A 21,930-nucleotide genomic window follows, 5' to 3' on the forward strand; every position below is an offset into this window, starting at 1 on the left:
TCAGTCGTGCTCGCTTGCGCCGCGCTCGCTAGGAATTTTGTCAAAGTACGTCCAGCGACAAATATTCTGTGATTTTCTACAAGATGACAGAAATCGGACAATGTTTTGTTATTTTATGAATTATTTATATTCAAAATGTATATTCTTCGATAAATTAATTCATCACTATCAGTAAAAATCGCCAGTTCCATAATGTGAAATGAATAAGCACATAATAATAATAATAGCATAGCAATATTAGAAAAGGACCAGAATGAGTCAGCTTTAGTGCTTTAAATATAATGATCATTGCCAAATGTTCTAACTCCGGGTATTTACTGATAATTTCATGAAAGAGACACCCACTATCTTTCTATAGGCTTTAAATTCCTGCCCTCATTATTTGAAGCTTGCTACTAAATCAACGAGACAGTTATAATTAATGAAGTTTTTGGAAAGTATATTTAATTTAACGTAGTGGTAATTGTACGTTCTCGTACAAACAAATCTATTGATATACCAGAATATAGACGGAGATATAAATTGTTAAACATCACAGCCTGTAAATGTCTCAATGCTAGGCAAAGAGTTCCCTCTCGATGAAAAGGTTTCGAGCACATTCTACTATTCTTCTGCAAAGTTTGTAGTAAGTACATGTGGGAGAATTTTGTCCGACATATGTAAGTTTCCTAACTGTTTTTTCTTTCACCGCTAATCACGAAATGATATATAAAGATAACTTAAACACAATTATGAAAAGTTGACAGTCTTAGTTAAATCAAATCAAATGTTTTAAGAACTGGATGATAAAAAGAGTAAATTTAAATTAATTATCATAATTCAATAAATTGCTCGAGTAAAATATTAGTAATACATTTAAAGGGATCGGATTATATGAATATTTCAAAAATTGAATTATCCAATTTTTACTCGTTTTCGAAACGATACAGTTATATTGAATAAGTATAGGTAAGTCACATACTTCCTTATGTTATTGTATATTGTAGAGAGCAGATTCGATTTGGTTGACGAAATTCGATCACGTAGAAAGCGGAGGAAAATATATCGAGAAACAAAACTAGCCGATACAGATATTTCCTTAGAGCTGCTGTAATACACTTTATTTAGGATTTTAATCCTTATGTTTTATGTAATAAGAACTAAATAAGTTCAATAAGCAGACACTCGAGTACCTGATCTTGATAAATCTTTAAAGCGCGCTGTCACTCCAACCTTCATTGGAATTTTGTCAAAGTCTCTTCAGTGCGTGCTTGCCAAAGGAACGATACGTCTTCATGCAACATTTAAGGCGTGTGGCTGAACATCATTAGTCTGGATTCATATTGGTATTTTATTTAAAAGGTTTTAAAGGTTGCCATACGATAGCATCTTAAAAATACATCGAGATTTATGATAAATTATTTTGGAGTTGATAATGTTATATTTAAATGTACATGAAGTAAACAATAAAATAGGTATGGCCGTGGTTAAAACAGGCGAATCTTAACGAAAAATTTTGGGTGCAAGTCCAAGCAAGCTCAACAATTTTTTTATGTGTTTAATTTGTATTTATAATTTCATGCTCGGTGAAGGCACACATCGCAAGAAATCCTGCATCTGTCGCATGAAACTCTGTCACAGATATCCACCAACCCGCATTGGATCAGAATGGTGGAATTAGGTCCAAAAACCTTCTCAAGAGTAAAAGAGACAATAGCTTAGCAAAGATCAATTTACAGGGTGTTATTATTTAAATAAACATTTTTTTATATAAGTAGATATAACAATGTTTTCTAATATTGAAATATTTCCTTTAAATTAATAATAAGCTAAATATTTTTATTAACGGGATATACATAGTAAGTAATACCTAGTGAAGTTACAATTTAACCCGATTTGCACCGTCAGATGTCTGCCATAACTGTTATCTGAGTTCGCGTCGGAATGAACTTTGTAACTCAATATAGTTTAATACAATCTATAATAATCTTGTTCCATTTATAACAACATAATGTTAGTAGGAAACTAGTTTCGAATGCAATGCCTGTTTCGTCCCTGGAGACGGCATTAAACTCTAACTTAGATTCTTGTTAACCCACGTGACACTGTATTGACCTTATTTATACTAGCTTTATTTTTGATTACAAAGACTATGTCGAAGAACATTTTGTTTTTTTAAACAAAACTAGTCATTCCTTAGTTTTTTTAGTATGTTACCATTCTAAAATAAATAAAAACTAAAGTTTGTTTTTTAATATGAACTTCTATATTTTATTTTTGTTATCTGTATTCTGTTGTTTGTTAAATAATCTGAGCATATTTATTACATACGTAGCAGTAACATTATACGATATATACCCGTTATTTATTCGACGTTCATATTGTTGTGCCGCCGTCAGCTTATTTAAAACATAATATTAATGTGTCTAATTTGAGAAGGCATTCTAACATGAGGACAGACAGTAACTTCGTATTTGTTTTAATACGCTCGTATTATAAGATAACATATTTGTAGACTATCATTTGGTTTAATAAGTATTTTAATTTTAAAAAATATAATAATAATAATATGATTTGGAATGTTTTGGGTCAAAAGAAAATAATGTTGAATTTGTACAATACTACATATTTATTTTATATTTTTAAGAATTATATTATTTTATTGTCATACATAAGGTATAATCTGTGTGCTATAATAGTTTCATGGTTAATTTCACAATACAATTAGATTTTCAAGGTCGATAATAAGTTTCCATATTTACTCAAATTATTTTTATTACATTGTTGTTTTAGACGGGTCATCTCTCGGTAGTTATACCACCAGACATAGCAGATGACGACCGTTCTGAGGCAGGTGCACCTGAAGGCGGTTCCGTGGAACTTCGATGTACTGCGACTGGAGTACCGGAGCCGACAGCCTCATGGAAGAGAACTGAAGGACGCAACATTGTGTTCCGGGATGATAACGGCAAAGAAATAAAAGGTGAATATTATATTATTTTAATTATTGTATTCTGTTGAAAAGATACTGCCTTTAACCGTTAAGATTTCTACTTAAAAAATAAAAAAAATATATACTATTAAAAAAAATATATAATCGCCATCATTAGGAAAAACGTGCATACATAAAAACGTCATAAAACCAATCTTTGGGAGCGTGAAGTAAAAAGTATAAGGCTAAAAGTAACAGCCTGTACACTATAGGTCAAAGGCCTCCTCTCCTCTCGAAATGAAGATTTGGAATATATTTTTCCCATCACGTGTTTGTTCTATTTTTTTTATAATAATAGTATTCGAAACAAAACACAAACTTGAATGAAGTATACAAAGACGGAATTATCTCAATGAATCCTTCTTCTGCCTAACCTTCGTATCGTGAAGGTTAGTTAGGTATGTCTTGTACGAACTAATGATTAAATAAACACTAGTATATGTAAGAAAATGTTCAATGAACCGGAGTTAATTCTGTAACAAATTGTTTTTCTGTTACTTTGCTTTTTTTACTTTAATGTTCAAGTAGACGTATTTAGCAATCAATTTAAACGAGAGCACGGACTCTTCAAGTCTATGGAGATTCGATAATATATTTCGATAATGTATTTTTGAAATGACATATTTAACTCGATTGTTTGTGTTTAAGTAAGATGGCTGTATTTTTAGACGTTGTAAAAGAGTAACTACTGAGATTCTTGCCGGTTCTTCTCGGTAGAATCTACATTCCGAACCGGTGGTAGCTTTACTTGAAATAGTTTGTGTAGTAAAAGCCTACTTTAATAAAGTATTTTTTGATTTGATTTGATTATTACCATAACATGAGTATACTATTATCAATATCCAATTTATATAAGAAAAAAATACGTTTCGATTATTCGAGACACGATTTTCTAAATCATATCACTTTCCTGCTATCGAACGTGACAGTAATTGAAAACGACAAGTCATTAATTTTCTCTTTCAACTTACGTCTAAACATTTGTAACAAACGCAAATTCATATTAAAGTGGAAATAAAGAACGTCAATTTCTCTTCGATTCGATTCATATCGAGGGATTCTATTAAGTGGTAAAAAAGAAACAAGACTAATTTTGCATTCAAAGGATGCCCGGAGCGGGAGCAGGTGCTCGCGGTTAAAACATTGGAGTTTTATAGGATTTATTAAGATATCGCCTTAAGATATTGGAGAGAACACTCGAAATGTGAAATAAACGTACATTAACCTTGAGAAATATTTGAATAATGTCAAAGTTAAATTTATCTCTTGTTCGTAACGGAGTATTTTAGGCGTAGCCTGAAATTTACATATTTTACGCCGTCATGTCACTTTTTATATTTAATTTATATGCCATTTTTTTAATTTAATGGTTCGAGTTTCCATAGACTTTTTGATTGGCATTCATTTCCTTAAAAAAGAGCCTTCTCAAAGAACTCAATTACAGTTTAAACAAAGCGATGTAACAATCGGGGTTTCGGTCAGGAAATTAAATGGACGGCTAAGTGAAAATCGGCCTGACGAAGTTGTTATCTTTTATAGTTGTAATGGCGTTCCCCAGTGAGAATAAGAGGTGAAAAGACAAGAGTTTGAAGTGATTACGGGGACGGTTATATGAGCATACACGCGCACTTGTTTTAATAGCTTTTATTTATACATTTTAATTTATGCCCTAATGCACAACCTTAAGGTGTAAATTTGGTTGGGATGCTAGATGTATTTAAAACCTCTTCAGGCGGCTGTTTTACGAATTTGACCCGTTTTATTTAAGCCATTAAGCGTAAACAAAAGACTCGCGGTCGTGGGTAAACAGAGGGTGAATGTAATAGTTACGGAGTGGAGGGAACGTTGCCTTAGTATTAATTGGACATGTTATACACGCTTCAACAAATAAGGATTGCTGTTAGGGCAGTTGGTTTCCTCTTCTATTTTATTCTATAATCGTTGCAATTAACTAGAAAAAATATGACACTATTGATTCAACTTAGCCTTTTTAATTATATATGTACATTATACATTAGAATATTTTTTCCTATTAAATATTAGATATAATTTAAGATATTAATACATATATGATATTTGATGCTAGGAGGTATAATTAATCACACGGAGAAGCGTGTGTGATTAGTTAATTACAATTAGTTATCTCACGATGGGGACGCGACGGTGTTGGGCGGTCGACGGCTTCGAGTTAATTAACTTAGTTATTACAAGATATCACAAAGCAAATGTATAACATTATTTTCATGGAAATATTTCATTTTAATTTGATATTTTAGCATCTATATTTTCATTTAATATTTCGGATTAAATATCTCTAGCATATTCATATCAGACGTTAAAGTGAAGGTTATGAAATTTTGTAAAGTTTTTAGGCGAGGTACACACTCGAATATGTAGAGTATAATATTATTTACTATTACAGACATATTAGTTATTTTGTTTATAAAATATTTATTTATGGAAATTAGACTGAAACAAATGATACGAACTTGAATATAGAGCATCCGATACAGCGGTGCCACCTTTTTTATATCCATTAGTGAAGTTCACAACTCCAGGCTGTTTTTGATGTACAAAAAAAACAATAGTTATTTTCATAAAGTTATAATTTTGTGAAAAGCATAATATAATTGACATGGAAACAGACTCAAAGTATAACCTGTTCAAAAACAATATATTCATTCAAATGAATATATTGTTTTTGAACACTACGAATACGATAATAATAATAATACGAATACGATACAACTTGGGAACCTTCAAGAAAAGAGCGTACTCTTTCCTGAAAGGCCGGCAACGCACCTGCAAGCCCCCCGGTGTTGCAGGTGTCCATGGGCGGTGGTAGTCACTTTCCGTCAGGTGAGCCTCCTGCTCGTTTGCCAAATATAACATAAAAAAAAAAAAAAATTAATTTACAATCGTCGAAGATAGTATTATATAAACACAATAAGTGACGAACCCCCTAATTTTCTATTCTTATTTCAACCCTTACAGTTGGATTGTTTTCTTTGTGGGTCTACCCTAAACCTATGTATCGTTCAATCAAAATATTCTTTATACAAATATTTACTTATTCGTCATTCAAAGGGTTTTAATGTAAGGTTTCATCCGACTCGGATTTTACCGAAACGGACCGGCAAGAAATCTAGTAGTGACTCTTTTTCATCAATATAGAAAATACGCACATAATAATAATGTATAAAATCTTGTACAGTGTAATATTTTTATGTTAACTTTTTGCAAAACAAATATCATTATAATAGATTCATTAGATAGCGAATTCAAAAGCGGGAAGCCTTTTGAAATCAGCTAAAATAATATGACATGGCCGTATTATGAGGATTTATTTTTAGATTAGCCCCAAAATCACGTTAATGTTTAATAATAAATAGCAAAAATGCCGGAATTTGATTAACATTTAGATTTTGATCGGAACGGTTTAGCATAGTGATAATAAAGTAACCATAGACGCCCCACTGTCGGGCAAAAGGCACAAATCAAATTCTTTGATTGTCAACATAAGGTTCATGTTTCGGTATGGAAAGGCGCTGCTTCACTGCAGTTTGGTGGATATAAATTTTATAAAAAATCACGTGCAGATTTCGTGCAGGTCTCTAGATTGACTTTAAGTAATCTGTGATCGCTTAAGATTCATTTATTCTATCTATTGCGTCATCGAGATTTTGGTAAGCGTGATTCTTTTTATATAATAAAATATTAATCAAGTATATATTATATCAGATGATTGAACATATCATGTTTAGTTTTAAAATATAGATTTTATATCACAGTATGGTACAGTACAGATTTTATGTAACGGTCCTACTGCTGGGCTAAGTAATTCTTTCGCTTTGAAGAAAAGCTTTGGATCTAATTCCATTACGCTGCTCCAATGCCGGTTGGTGGACACAAATGTGGCAGAATTTTATTTTAGTTTAGGTGTATTTTAATCGGCGACCTATATTTCTTTGTAAAAAATATTTTTCTACATTTAACATTTGTTAAATTAGATACTGTTAGTTGTATCCAATAAATAGTGTAGGTATTCTTTGATATTTGCAATATAATTTGTATTCAATACAGAACGGATCTGTTATTTAAATATGCTGAGATTTATATTCGAATAAAAGTATTCTTAAGAAAACAATTCGCTACAATAGAATCGGAAAACAATTAGCCTTTGAGAAATAATGACGGTGAATTGTTAAATCGTGAGCGAATCGAGTAACAAGTTGCCAACGACGTGTAGCGCTCCAACTTTATAACCCGTTAATAAAACACAATTTCATGCAGGCGCTTTTCATATTATACGTATATGTCACACGTGTATATATAAACTTTTGATTCTTATTGTCTTAAGTATAAAGACTATAATGCTACGAAATATTTGTTCACTGATTCCGCCCACCGTACGTAACGCAGTATTTTATGTCTATACCCGAGATTTAGGATCGGGGGTCGTATGCCATAATAAAGTTATAAATTGTTTCAATTTAAATTTAATTTGACAGCTAACGCTAAACGGTGAATTGCTCGGGTAATATTTTGATTAAAGTACGCCAGATTAGCGATACTTAATTAAGTGGAATTTAGGAAATTTGTGATATTTATTACAAAATGCACGCGCTTGCGGTTGCGCTGCGCCTGTTATTGTTTCATTCAATAAATAACATTTATGTCATAATGTTTTAGTATTTTAATTTAAATTTAGGTTCATTATCATAGATAAAATCTAAAATGTTTCACTATTTACATTTATTTATACTAAAATATCATGATAATTTATTTCATTCGTTTTCCAAAAAAAAATGACTACTACAATGCTTCATATATTCTTATTCTTTATAAATAATATCGTCAGGTCTACGATAGACCCGATCGAAACCTATTCACAATTAAAGATCGTTAAAAAATATCGATTTTTAGTCGATAACATATATCCGCAAAATTCGTATAATCGAGATATTTCGATATTAAATCCATGAAATTCAATGACATGACGTTCAACGGGTGGCCATTTTTGATGTTTGAGGGTGCATTCAGAAAGTGTCCTACAAATAATAATTTCGAGCAGGCGTACAGTAGTTAATATATTTATATTTGTTTAGTTTTATTTATTTTACTCGAGCGAAGCCGGGTTATCATCCAATGGATTCTATATTTTTCACACTGTCAATACCCCGCAGGCAATGATTATAAACATATCTCATGTGCTTGTAATTTTACACTGTTTGTCAGTATTTACTAACAGTATCTCAAACTGACTCGTAGCGTCTGATGTCGGGTGTGTAACGTCTGAGTCATCTTACCCATCAAACAGGAATCCACACGTAACGATCGATTGTTATATCTAACCAAGTTTAAAGCCTTTGTCTATTATTACAAAGGTTTGTTACGTAATACCTTAGGTAGTGTTGTAACCTGTTGAAATGAACTGAAGATAATTTATGATGGTACAAAATATCGCAATATGAAAATTAGGTACTTCTAAACGAATTTCGGTCACGTCGCCCAATATCTGGGACAAGCCTACTACGCATACTTACCAGAAAGTAAATAATAGCGCAGAAGAGTTTGCGCAAACGCAGATGCACTCTCTATCCCCTCACTTTCATTAACCGATGGGATGGCAATCCAACACGACTGGAGAGATACGGGAGTGTAACACTGGCAATTCCTGAACTCCTCTCTGCTATTAAAAAAACTTGACTGAAAAGCTTGACTTTTAATTTCCCAAGGGATACGCGGGCGACAACTAGTTTTTTTATTTATAACTAACAAAGCCAGTCAGACGCTAAGACCTCTCAAGTGTCACGGCGATTAGTTGAACGATGTAGAAATATAAATGCTGCAGAGCCAACTAGCAGCAAGTTAAAATGAAATGTATGTATATAATATAGGTTGGCGGACGAACCTATGGGCCACCTGATGGTGAGTGGTCACCACCGCCCATACATCGCCAATGCCTCACCAACCTTGGGAACTAAGATCTTATGTCCCTTGTGCCTGTAGTTATACAGGCTCGCTCACCCTTAAACCGGATCACAACAACGTGTGATGAGTGGGTGATCCCTACCCAGACGGGCTTGCACAAAACCCTATCACCAAGTACATAATATCATAAAACCTTCTTCGTTAAAAAAAAAACAAATAATACGTGCCAACTTTCATGGTAATCGGTCAAACAGTGTCAAAACGCGAATTCTATTAATATAAATTTAGAAGGCGAGTTGAATATTTCGAAAGTTGTATCCACAAAGGAAAGGTCGATATATTGTTACTATAAAAATGTATTTATATGAATCGCAATATAATGTGTTTCTGTACATTAGTGTCGATAATAATTCTTTGAGGGTAACAGGTAACGTATAAATGCCTTTTAATTAAGAGGGCCATTGTTTCAAGATATGTTAGGTTTTAATTAAAAACGCTTTTATTAAACGTTCGTTTGTGATTATATTATTTCCTTTCTAGGATTTATCAATCATATCATGTCATTAAGTTAATTTATACGAACAAACGAATTAATAATAAATTGGTGAATATAAAATTAATGTAATTTCATCGTCTTAAATTTTTTATTTTATATAATATTACGTTTTTAATTTAATTATATTTTAAGGTAAATATTATCATTCGTATCAAATATATGCTTACCGATTAATATAAATACATGAATTTAGCATTAATTGATGGTAAGGATTTGTGCAAGCCCATCTGCATAGGTACCACCCCTTCATCACATATTTTACTATTAAACAGTAATACTGCGTGTTGTTGTGTTTCGGTTGGAAGGATGAGTGATCCAGTGTAACTACGGGCACTATTCATATAAGGTTATTATTATTTTTTTGTTATTATAATGGAATAGGCGTTTTTGTCTCCCATCTCACCTGATGGAAAGTGTAGATGAAGACGAAGGTGGTACACGCCCATCCAAAAGAAACCTGTTCACTCTACTCTTAAAGGCTCCAGAGTTCAACTTATTTATTATCTAAGTTGGTGCTGCATCGACGTTGTAAGGAGTGGTTAATATTTCTTATGCCGCCAATGTCGGGGCGATGGTCACCATTTAGTACCATAAGTTACCATAAGTATATATTATTTCTAGAACCAATGACAATTACTTCCTAATGAAATGTGATATTACTTGAGTAAATTCCTACTATTAATATTAACGGAGGCCTTAGCCCACCAGTGGGAAATATACAGGCTGATTATGTTTATGTTTATTTATATATTAACTGTTGATAGAGCTTTGTGTAAGTCTTTTTAAGAACGCACTGTTGTGCACGAGTCGTCAATAGTAATTTATACTAGCAGACTTTATAGGCCGCCGAGGTGGCCCAATCGTTAGAAAGCGTACATCTTAACCGATGATTGCGGGCTCAAACCCAGGCAAGCATCACGGAATTTTCATGTGTGAATTTTCATTGTTTATTTCTGTTTATAATTCATCTCAGTGGTGAAGCGAAACATCGTGAGAAAACCTGCATGTGTCTAAATTCAAAGAAATTCTGCCACATGTGTATCGACCGACTCACATTGGAGCAGCGTGGTGGAATATGCTACAAACCTTCTCCTTAAAGGGAGAGGAGGCCTTAGCCCAACTGTGGGAAATTTACAGGCAGGAAAATTAAAACTTTGAATTCTAAATCACCCTTCGATTGAGTAATATTGGATTTTATATTAAAATAAAATAATGAGAATCGTAATACTTTTTATATATATTTAATGAGCAAACTGAGACTGTGTTTTTTTTTCTTTTTTTTTTTTTTTTCTATGTTATAGGTGGCAAACGAGCAGGAAGCTCACCTGATGGAAAATGACTACCACCGCCCATGGACAGCACCGGGGGGCTTGCAGATGCGTTACCTGTCCTACTAACTTTCACTATCTTTTGAGATGTATTAATAGTCTACTAATATAATAATAATAATAATTTTGATCGTTGTCGATCGAGTTAGACCGGGTAATGGGAAATAAAAATGAAAACCATTAATATGTTTGGACGAAGATGACCTTTTACCAACAAATATCTCATTTGCTCGTCGGCGTTCCAAATATAAACGAACAGGAAAAAAATACGCAATTAAAACGATAGTTTCAATAAATCATGAACGTTCTACAGGTTAACCACTTAAAACCGATTACGGTGTTCAAACGCTGATAAAGTATGTAATTGTGTTATGAATACCGTCGCAGTATTCTCTGTAGGCTAGTAACTGAATTACTCGTCGATGCTAGTTTTCGTAACGTCCGGCCAACTATTTTTATTGCCTTACTCGAAAACTGTGAATATGAAACTTTGAAGCGAAATGTTTACTCGTTCAAATTTTGAAACTATCTCTTTAAAATGATGTATTTTACATACATTACATTAACAGCCTGTAAATTTCCTACTGCTGGGTTAAGGCCTCCTCTCCCTTTGAGGAGAAGGTTTGGAGCATATTCCACCACGCTGCTCCAATGCGAGTTGGTGGAATACACATGTGGCAGAATTTTGTTGAAATTAGACACATGCAGGTTTCCTCACGATGTTTTCCTTCACCGCCGAGTACGAGATGAATTATAAATGCAAATTAAGCATATGAAAATTCAGTGGTGTTTGCCTAGGTTTGAACCCGAAATCATCGGTTACGATGTACGCGTTCTAACCACTGGGCCATCTCGGCTCTTTTTGATGAAAATTATATATACTAGCGGATATATAAATTGCAATACAAATTGACTTGCCCTAAAAGAAGATATTATTTCATATCTTATACAATATAATATATGGTAGGGCTTTGTGCAAGACCGTTTGAGTAGGTACCACTCACGTATCATATATTCTACCGCCAAACAGCAGTACTCAGTATTGTTGTGTAACTACAGGTACAAAGAACAAAAATGTTTAATTCCCAAGGTTGGTGGCGCACTAGCCATGTAAGGAATGATTAATATTTCTTACAACGCCATTGTCTATGGGCAGTGGCGACAGCTTACCATCAGGTGGCCCATTTGCTCGTCCACCTACCTAGATAATATATATAAAAAAAAAATTATGTAAATACTAATTACTTACTATTTAATGCTATTATAAGCTTACAGTTCTGTTGTCAGTTTGTTCATAAAAAAATGTTAGTAAATTATTAAAATTCCTTTAACATTGCGATCAGGATCTTGGACGTCACACAGCTTTTAAAAGTAAATTGTTTTTCTTTCTCAGTGTATTTACTATTAAATGAGAACAGAAAATGCACAGTCATTACTTGAAAACGGTTTAAATAAGATCATTCGCTTTACATTTTAGCAGACTTCTATAAGAAAGAGGTATCACAATCGACAATAATAATTAGTTAATTATTTAAAGTCAAAGTCAAAAATCTTTATTCAATACATAAGTGTAACTTTTATTGATACTCAATAATAATATAACACTGGTTAGGAAATAAACAGATCATACTTGAAAAGAACCGGCGAAAACAACCCAGTGGAATATTTTGTTTTTTTATATGTCATATTTTACAATTATTGTATTCATACAATAACAATAACATATATTTTCGTTATTAAAACAGCCTGGAGATTGAGGTAAAAAATGTATATTATGTCCTATCCTACATGGTTGATTGTGAAGTCTGGTAATCTGTCTTTAAACATGCGTCGACTTGGTGTATTACCTTCTGAACTTCATCAGGGAACAATATACTTAGGATTTGCATGTATGTGTGTTCCGCAATATTTTGAACGATTGTCGAAAAATACCCTTATTTACTACGAGTATGAGCTTCTTGGATTATGTTAAGGAAAATGACGAAACTTTCCTCTGATTGGCTCCATCTTCTTTCAAATGTATGATCGGTACTAATACTCGTATATTATTATAGGAGTACAAACTGTAGTATACTAAACAATTTCATCTCAACTTTATGAAAACAAATGTTTTTTTTTTATTTCAAACTTTTGCGTTTATCATTTACAATTATTGTAAAGAAAACTGTCGTGATATTTAATTATAGTTGACTAAGTTAAAAATATATAAAAGAAATTATTTAAAAAAATATAGTAAGATATCAAGAAACAGATAAAAAATACATTAAGTATGAAATTTGTTATTATTTTTTAAGATGAGAGATGTATAAATATATAGATTGGCATGTTAACAATACCATTGTATCTATATCAACACAATATCTATTATAAGTTGAGTCTATTTATTAATAGGTGACTCATCTAACCAGCAACGAAACAGGATAGACTTGACTAACAATGTTAATGAATAAAATCAAATTCCTTTATTAAAAATAGAATCATTATACATACTAATCTATTGTTAAATTAAACATTACCAACTATTCAAAAAAGAAAATATACTGACGATCGAAGAACTGGCGAATATAACTCAGCGGTAGACTTATTGACACTATTTGATTGTTTACAAATATTCATTACCACAAAGAAATAGCCAGGAGGCCATCGTTTATTTCCCAAAGTGTGCTAACCATGAACTCACTAAACGTATACAAGTGTTCCGTGAAATTTTCTTTTGAATGTGGCAAGAGATTCATTTTGAACGCTTTCTATTTAAAACAAGCGATGCGAAAATTAAATTTTATTTTTAAGGTTATTTGAAAATACTCATACACAAAGCGATTGGTCAAAGTCTCGTTAGTATCATGGTTAGTCACTTAATAAGTTTACTTATGTCAGGTAATAATAGCCAGTACCAGTATCGGGTATCAAAAGGCTCGTATAAGTAAATTACTCTCGAGTAATTTACATCTGGCGAACATCGGTTTGGCAACGCCTCACCGTTGTTGGCGCTTTGCGCTAACGTGGTTTTTCCTTTATGACTTGGCTATAAATACATAAATTATGACCTATTTGGTACTTTATGTGTGAAAATTAATAGTAATACGTACAAAGAAGTTCATTATATGGCCTTTTTAAAAAAAAAAAACGTTTTTATCGTAAATTAAACGAAAGTTCTTCAGTGCTTTTTTTTATTCATAGACACACAAGTGCACACACGCTCATGCATATTAATACCTAAACAAATAAAAAATATATCATGTATGTGTAACTGTAAATATAATATAATTACGGAACAATATTCGATGTTTTAATGATTTTTTTTCTTTTTTTTTTTTTAATGTTAGAGTTGGCATACGAGCAGGAGGCTCACCTGATGGAAAGTGACTACCACCGCCCATAGACATCTGCAACACCGGGGGCTTGCAGGTGCGTTGCCGGCTTTTCAGGAAGGAGTACGCTCTTTTCTGAGCGCAAAATTATCCCCCCCCCCCCTAGAATTCGGAGGGCAGCCTGCGCATCTCTGCTCAGGTGGTGTACGTCCTGAGCATGGATGCCCAGAGAGGGATTCTCCACCGCAGTCGCTGATGGTACCCTTCTGGGGTAATAAAACCAAATTCTGCACAACCATTATATTTTGGGGGGGAGGGGGATCGGGCCTCCGGGACTCTCACATACCGGACGAAACGCGGTAGCATAGCTACCATTTTACGCCGTTTTTAAATGATACTTCCCCGGGCGTGCCGGCCCATTCGGTTGCAACCCGAAGGTATGCAGTCATGTGTGCTAATGTATTTTTTATTTTAAGAATCTAGCCAGATAATAGTTAGAAATGATCTATATATTACATATTAAATTATCAGTTAATTTTTTTATCAATAAATAAAATCTATCCAAAATAACACAATATTTTTTTATTATTGAATCACAATACAGTTCAGTCTCCTTAAAAACACGCGAAATAACCTCAGTGGAAATCTTTATCTTTATAATATATATTTTCTTGTAATAATAGTTATTGATAACCATAAAACAAAAAAAAACTTTACTTTTGAAGAATACATTATCTTATATTTTGATAGAGAATTATTATTTTTGATGAACTATTTTAGTGCTTCCAATGTAACTAACTATTAAGAGGAATATGCTCTTAATATTCCATTGATTCCATAAAAAAAAACAACATTAAATGTGCACTGACAATAATTAAAATTACGTGCATAATAATAAGTCAAAGGTCACATCTCCGTAAAATTTCACGATATACTGTAATTTTACTACAAATCTATTAGTTCAATTCAATAATTGTTGAAAAAAGGGGCATTCTCAAAGTTATGTAATTATGTTAGTTATTATCACTAATTTGCTGCCCCACCATTGTCAAATTGTGTCAAATTGTCAAAAAGCTAATTCAATTCAGCAAAGTCAAAAACAAAACAATGATATAGAATATTATATTTCACAGACTGTTAACTGATTACACATGGTTAGTAACTCGCTTGTCGGAAATCATTAATTTATATATTACTATAACAAAATAATATAATCACAATATGAAAAACTCAGCTAAGTAACGTCCATTAATATTATAAAAAAAAAACATCTTTAACATTAAGAATGAAAGAAAGATCTGATGATATTATATTGTTGCTTATATTATTTGTGCCGTTTCTTCCGAGACCTGAAGTATTTTTTCCGAGCTTTTAGTAGATTTTTTATATTAAATAAGTGTTGATTAAGTAACGGTTCTATGGTAAACGAATAACATTATTTTATTTACACAATAATTTAATTGGTTAATGGAAAACCATTTATAATTTAAGCATGTGATAATATTTTTTGCTATTAATCGTGTAACGTGCTTACAATTAATAAATAGGAGACACAGGTGTTTGCGATTACGCAACTCAATTTCAGATGAAGAATTTATTCAGCGTTTATTTAGCTCATTTAGATTGCTAATTTACATTTACATGATTAATGATAGAATATGTTCATAAAAGTATATTTTTTTTAGTTTACTAGAATTTATATTAAAATTCTTGTATAAGGTATTATCAGCATCGGAAGTGGATATTTAAATAAAAATATACAAAACCAACAAGAAATACAAGTACTGCAAACTTCGATTCAATCCCTTGCTACTTCGAAGTATCCGCATTTTATAGCCGATCGCAGGGTGGCTGATAATGAAGTATGGAGACTCCTTTGAGTATTATATAATATAATTTTTAAGTCATTTATGATACCCTGGTAAACAATGTATTTAAAAAATGGGTAAGCCTGAATATAAAAAAAAATACTGCGCTCAAATAATCGATTGAAGATTTCGGTAGTATACAAATGACATTAATAAGTTCACGTGATCAAAAATTAACGAATAAAAATGACTTCGCGTTTGAATCGCGTTTTAACTCTTAGCTTCATTGTTTGATGTTTGAAATGCTGTTGGGTAATTAAATTTAGACACAAGGCTCGACTCATCTGTCTAGCGTCTAGCTTATAATGTTACAAATAGTTCCAATCGAAGGCGAGACAGAAAAAATGCAACTATTTCTGTCAAGAAATTCTCAATGACAGCCTGGAACTAGAAAGCTTCAGACAGTATTGTTCCACGCCTCGGAAAGCATGTTAAGCAGTTTGTCCAACGTCTGATTTATCTTAATATTTCCTAAGTTGTTAATCTAAGTGCTGTATTATTTGATTAAGACTGTTTTTTATTATTTATTAGAAGTAGACTAGTATATAGTATTTAGTTTAAGTAAGAAAAATACGTGTCGTATCGTATTAATATATAATTGTATATCCATTGTACTAGTAATGAACTACTTTATTGTTACTTCTGAACACTAGGCATTATGTCAAATCTTTAACATTTCTACATTGCGATGGCGAGGTTCGGTATTTGTTTAGTATATATAGTGCATCGGAAAATCTCATAATCAGTTTGGTTATAAGAGGCATCTCATTGTTTTAGTGTCGTGCGGCATCCTTAGGGTCTAGTCAGCTAATTGTTCAACCAAATGACTTTGTCTGTGCCTAATACCTAAAAGCGAGTAGTGGTTTTTTGTTTTTTTTTGAACGCGCTAATCTCAGTATTAAAAAACCCAAATATTTTAGCTATAAATATGTAGTTATTAGAAACGGGGGCGAAGCAGTTATGTTGAACATGGTTGAAGTCGCGTGGAGCAGCAAGTTGTAAATATATATATAAATTAATTATCTACACGATCAGATAGTATATATCAATCATATTCATTAATTGAAAATAATTTTAAAAGTATTTTTCTTTTTATTTAGTTGTGGCCAACTACACGGGGTCAACGCTCTTCCTAAGAGGTCTCAAGCGGACTGATATGGGCACGTATTGGTGTATCGCTGCGAACGGAATCCCTCCGACCAAGACCCGCCGCTACGAGGTATCTGTATATTGTAAGTATCAGAGTTATTCGTAACAGTACTTTTTATGTGAAAATTATTTATATTATTGATGATTGTTATTCCTAGAATTATTTGGTGGACGTGGATTTCAAATTAAATTGAACAATTGTTTTCAGTCAAATTAATTGTGTAAATAGATGGAATAATTTAACTTGTATTTTATTTAACACAAATATTATAGTTTAGTTGTTAACACGATGAAACGTATTCGTTGTAGGGGCGGTAAACGTATTCTTGATTAGACCTGGAGTGCCCCGGGGCTTTAGTCCCGGATGTATTCCCCTAAATCCGGCTCTGAGAAAGAACGACCATATCTATAGCACTTTTTGTAATAAAATGGCAAAAAAATAATGTAAAGAAATATTATATCTAACGACTTAACAGAAACGCGGTGTAAAATTTATTACCCAAATCTTAGAAAATTTTATTTTTAATTCTTTGTCACGAAAATAGTGTTTCACATTTGTATTTACGTCCCTTCTCTTAGATATTTTTCATATAATTCAAGCTAATCGTAAAATTTAAACTCGTTAGATTTATTTTCAATTTTAAAGACAACAGTTTATACGTTACTGCAATAAACATTATAATGTATGAACTAAAGTAAACTTCAAAAATTTGGCTAAAGGTTGAATTTGCAGTAGTATTTTACTTATATTTTTTATCTGTTCGCATTTAGTCGAGCCAATAGTTCGCGTTGCAAGTCTGGTTGTGTGGCGTGCTGCGGACATGCAAGTCACTCTGCAATGCTATGTGGAGGCTTCATCGAAGTCACTCACTATGTGGCAACGAGGGAAATCGCAAACGGGTTATTGTCTAAGTTCCGCTCCATACATTAATGAACCTTAAGCTATTATATATAGCTTGTCTTACATGTCTTTGTATTTCAATGCTTGGCGTTAATCATTTATAAAGTAAAGGATGATTGACTACGCTTAATAATTTCTACATGAAAAAATTGGAAAATGATGTTAAAAGTGTGTTATATTTCTTTCATAGGTGCAAAGTTGCTGAATAGCTCGAAGTACATTATATCGGCGGATTTTCTGAACGAGTACGCGATGCGCATGAATTTGACGATAAACCGCCTCAAGAAAAATGACTTCGGAGAGTATACTTGCTCCGCGTCAAATGCATACGGAAAAGCTAATGCTACCATTATACTAAAAGGTTTGTTGAAATTTCTTTATTATTTTATCGTTTTATATAAAATTATTATCCAATATTTAACTTATATATATAACTAAATAAAAGAGTAAAACCTTTTTAGAAAAATCTAATTCAACGATTCCGTTTTCCTTCTCAACAGAAACGCCACAGAAGACGACCACAACAACAACGACGACGACGACGACAACGACCACGACAACAACTACAGAGCGCACGACAACAGCATTGGTGACAACAACGCGCCCACCGAAACGTCATTTCAAGAAGCAACAGGAATGGAACCAGAATACTATCGACATAGAATCTTCATACGGAGTCAACAACGCGTACAATTCGTACAATGTGAATGCATACGGACCGGCAAATAGTACCCATAATGAATACGCCCAACGAACCGAGAGACAGAAAGTGCGGCCGTCCGGTCCGCCTCGACATTACGTCGCTTACAACAGAGGCACGTACTGTTACACGCCTGTTGTTATCATTATCGTAACTTTATTGATTGCGTAAACGAGAATTTATTTTTTATATATTTCTTTTCGTATTAGGTGATAAAAACATGGCTGTTGAAATTTTAGAATGTAACGTAAAGGGAGTTGTTGTAAGCGATTTAGTTACTTCCCAGTGTTGACATTGTTATGTAAATGAAATCAGTCGTTTATGATAAGTAGTAAATATCAGCTTTAAATTAAGTGTAAATTTTGACATTAAATAGAAAGGTTACATAATCAAAAATTTAGGTAATGAAATTTTATGAACATAATTTGATAAAATATCAAAATTGTCATATCAATAAGATACGATCAATATGTGTATCAATCTTCAAAGAATATTTAAATTGAGCTGATTATCAAATATCTGAATCATGTAATATTTTGGAATAAATATGTAAAAAATAAATTCATGAGAGATGATTAAGGTATAACGCCTTACGTACTAAGGTTACACTAAATTTTATTCATATAAATAGTTCATAATAATTATTATAAGTCATTAGCAATATTTTTTACATGACAATACGATTATAAAGACAATAATAGAGACCAACATTAACGAGGACAAAGTATATTTGTGTAACATATATAAACGTTTGTAAAAATATCAAAATGTAATATTAAGCATCCAGTTACTAACGTTTAATTTTACTTATAGTGTTTTTATTGTACAACGAAGTTCTTAAAAGAAATATCTACACATACAATTCATTTGTATAAATAAAATGTATTTGGTCTTTTTTTTATTACATATGTTAAAATTAAACGAGTAGATGACAATATTCTAGACTGATTTTCATCTTATATCTGTAAAACATTCGTTAAATCTTAAAAATATTTCAATCTTTTAGAATAATAAAATTCGAAATTTGGATATGATACCCAATAAATTTGTCTTCCGTATAGCTATAAATGTACTTCGGCTTATGAAATGAATTGAATAATGAATGTAAGCGAATGAAGTTTCTTTTGAACTTCAAAAGTTGTAGTTATTAATTATACGTAAGTGGAGGAGAAAGAATTTACTGTAGATTTAGAATAATCATTTTCTTAAAAGAATAATGTTTTTATTTTAATATCATGGTTATTTTTACAATTAATTTTAACGGATATTTGCTATATTTATAATCGATTGTTCTTTAACTAGTGTATGACATAAGCAAGGACTGGTTTTTCGCTTTTTAAGCAATGTTTAATTTTGGTATATAGGATATTAGAAATACAATTGAACTATAACAACATTTTAATATTTATAATATAACGTTTGTATATCCTAATCCTAAAAGTCTTATAATTTTTACAATTTACGTAAATTTCATAGAATATAAGATATATTATTATTACATAATGTGAAGATTTTTTTATAATTTATAATTAATATATGGAATTTAATTTGTTATACACGATTAATCGATTGATTTTATTTATATAATAAATAAGGTTTTAGTATAAATATATAAAACCAGTTGTAATAATAATCATTGGTTTTCTATACGCTGACAATAAATATAATTGTGACATATTAAATGATATTATAAGATAATTATCATTTTTAAGTATATTTTTATTCCTCTACTTTATAATAATACATTGTAACATGCTGAAACTTATATCTTAATTCAGTGACTATTGATAATAATAAATGTTTTATAACGACAATAATATTCGACAATCTTAGATTTAATATGTAAATATCAAGTTGAAACAATTTAGCATGAACGTAAATATTTATGAATGTTAAATTTAAGATGTTAATATCATTTTATGATATTTTAAAAATAAAATATATATTCTATCTGGTCATTTTTATTTATATAAAATTAAGTCATTAATTATAGTAAATAAATTCGTTATCCTTTAAGAATAAAAAGGATCTCATTTGCAAAATACGTAATATTTTAAATTATTCATAATCCTACATTTATTCTGTTAAGAACAATACAGAATTAAAAGATCAGAGTTTTGTCGTTCATAATTTTATTTTCAGAGTGTTATAGAAGTATACTCCAAATATATGATTTAAGCAGAAATTAAGGCTACTTATTACCTTTCATAAATGACAATATTAAAAAATTGCATTGATTAATCAAACATGGTTTTTGTATTACTCTAGGTGGTAGGTAAAACTTTGTTACGATTTATCAAAGTATTGTGACACGTGTGTTAAATATGTTTATTTTGATAGAGGATAAAGAAAAGAAGGTTTTTCATTTTTGAATTTTATATTTATTTAAAAATGAATAAAATATTTGTATATTAATTACTTATATATGAGATTAGAACGAATCAGTGAATGCTATTACTTATTAGGTACTGAAAAAAATATCCAGTCGGTAACTCATAAATAAATGATTGCGCCATTGTCGCTGAGCACGTTTTACTCGAGTATATCACTTATGTAACTCAGCAGATTTATTTGAAAGTAATTTTCAGTGAGCATCTGGCGTTGCGGTATGAGAGATTCGGCTGATCAATATTCGGGAAGTCGCTTCGAAGAACTGTGAAATATGTCAGTCTCTTACTCAATCCGACAATATGTAAAACGGATTGCATCTTTTTGTATCTACTCGTATAACCCAGTAAAACAAGGTTGAATTATAAAATTCCAGGGATATATACCTTTTTGGGAAATTTTCGTAAATTCGGTTGATTTTATATATGTATATTGAGCGCTTGAAAAAATATACAAAAATATTGATACTTAATATTAAATATTCGCAAAATAAATTGGGTTAACTTTTTTTGTGGTTCATATGTTACTATTAGAATAAAAACGATTTATTTCTGTTTTATTACCTCAATTTATTATTTACAACAATTAATTGCGTAATATACGTACGCTGTACTAAATCAAAATATGATCTAGAATTACTGATTATTTGAAACGTTCTTTTCAAAGATACATATTCACTTTTTACTATTTATTTTAAATATACGATAAGGAAGAAAGTCCAAATTACTGAAATAGTTTGAAGAAAAACGAATTGAAATCATAAAGATTGCAAAGGGCCTCAAAATTATCTATAGCTTTTTACTGAAACAAGAAATTAATGATAT

General features: G+C 31.4%; 1 protein-coding gene across 1 annotated transcript in view; it reads left to right on the plus strand.

Annotated features, from left to right (window-relative positions):
• The window catches only part of LOC113393044 (lachesin-like), an 85,401-nt gene extending 65,836 nt beyond the window's left edge, over positions 1-19,565 (plus strand). Inside the window, exons 5-9 of the mRNA XM_026629738.2 lie at positions 2,773-2,962; positions 17,069-17,200; positions 17,889-18,017; positions 18,209-18,379; positions 18,519-19,565. Of these exons, the coding sequence (XP_026485523.2) occupies positions 2,773-2,962; positions 17,069-17,200; positions 17,889-18,017; positions 18,209-18,379; positions 18,519-18,889 (993 nt within the window). The 3' untranslated portion in view covers positions 18,890-19,565. The remainder of the gene's footprint in view (positions 1-2,772; positions 2,963-17,068; positions 17,201-17,888; positions 18,018-18,208; positions 18,380-18,518) is intronic.
• The last annotated feature ends 2,365 nt before the right edge of the window (positions 19,566-21,930 follow it).

Source organism: Vanessa tameamea, chromosome 12 (genome assembly GCF_037043105.1).
Source record: "Vanessa tameamea isolate UH-Manoa-2023 chromosome 12, ilVanTame1 primary haplotype, whole genome shotgun sequence".
NCBI classification, from domain to species: Eukaryota; Metazoa; Arthropoda; class Insecta; order Lepidoptera; family Nymphalidae; genus Vanessa; species Vanessa tameamea.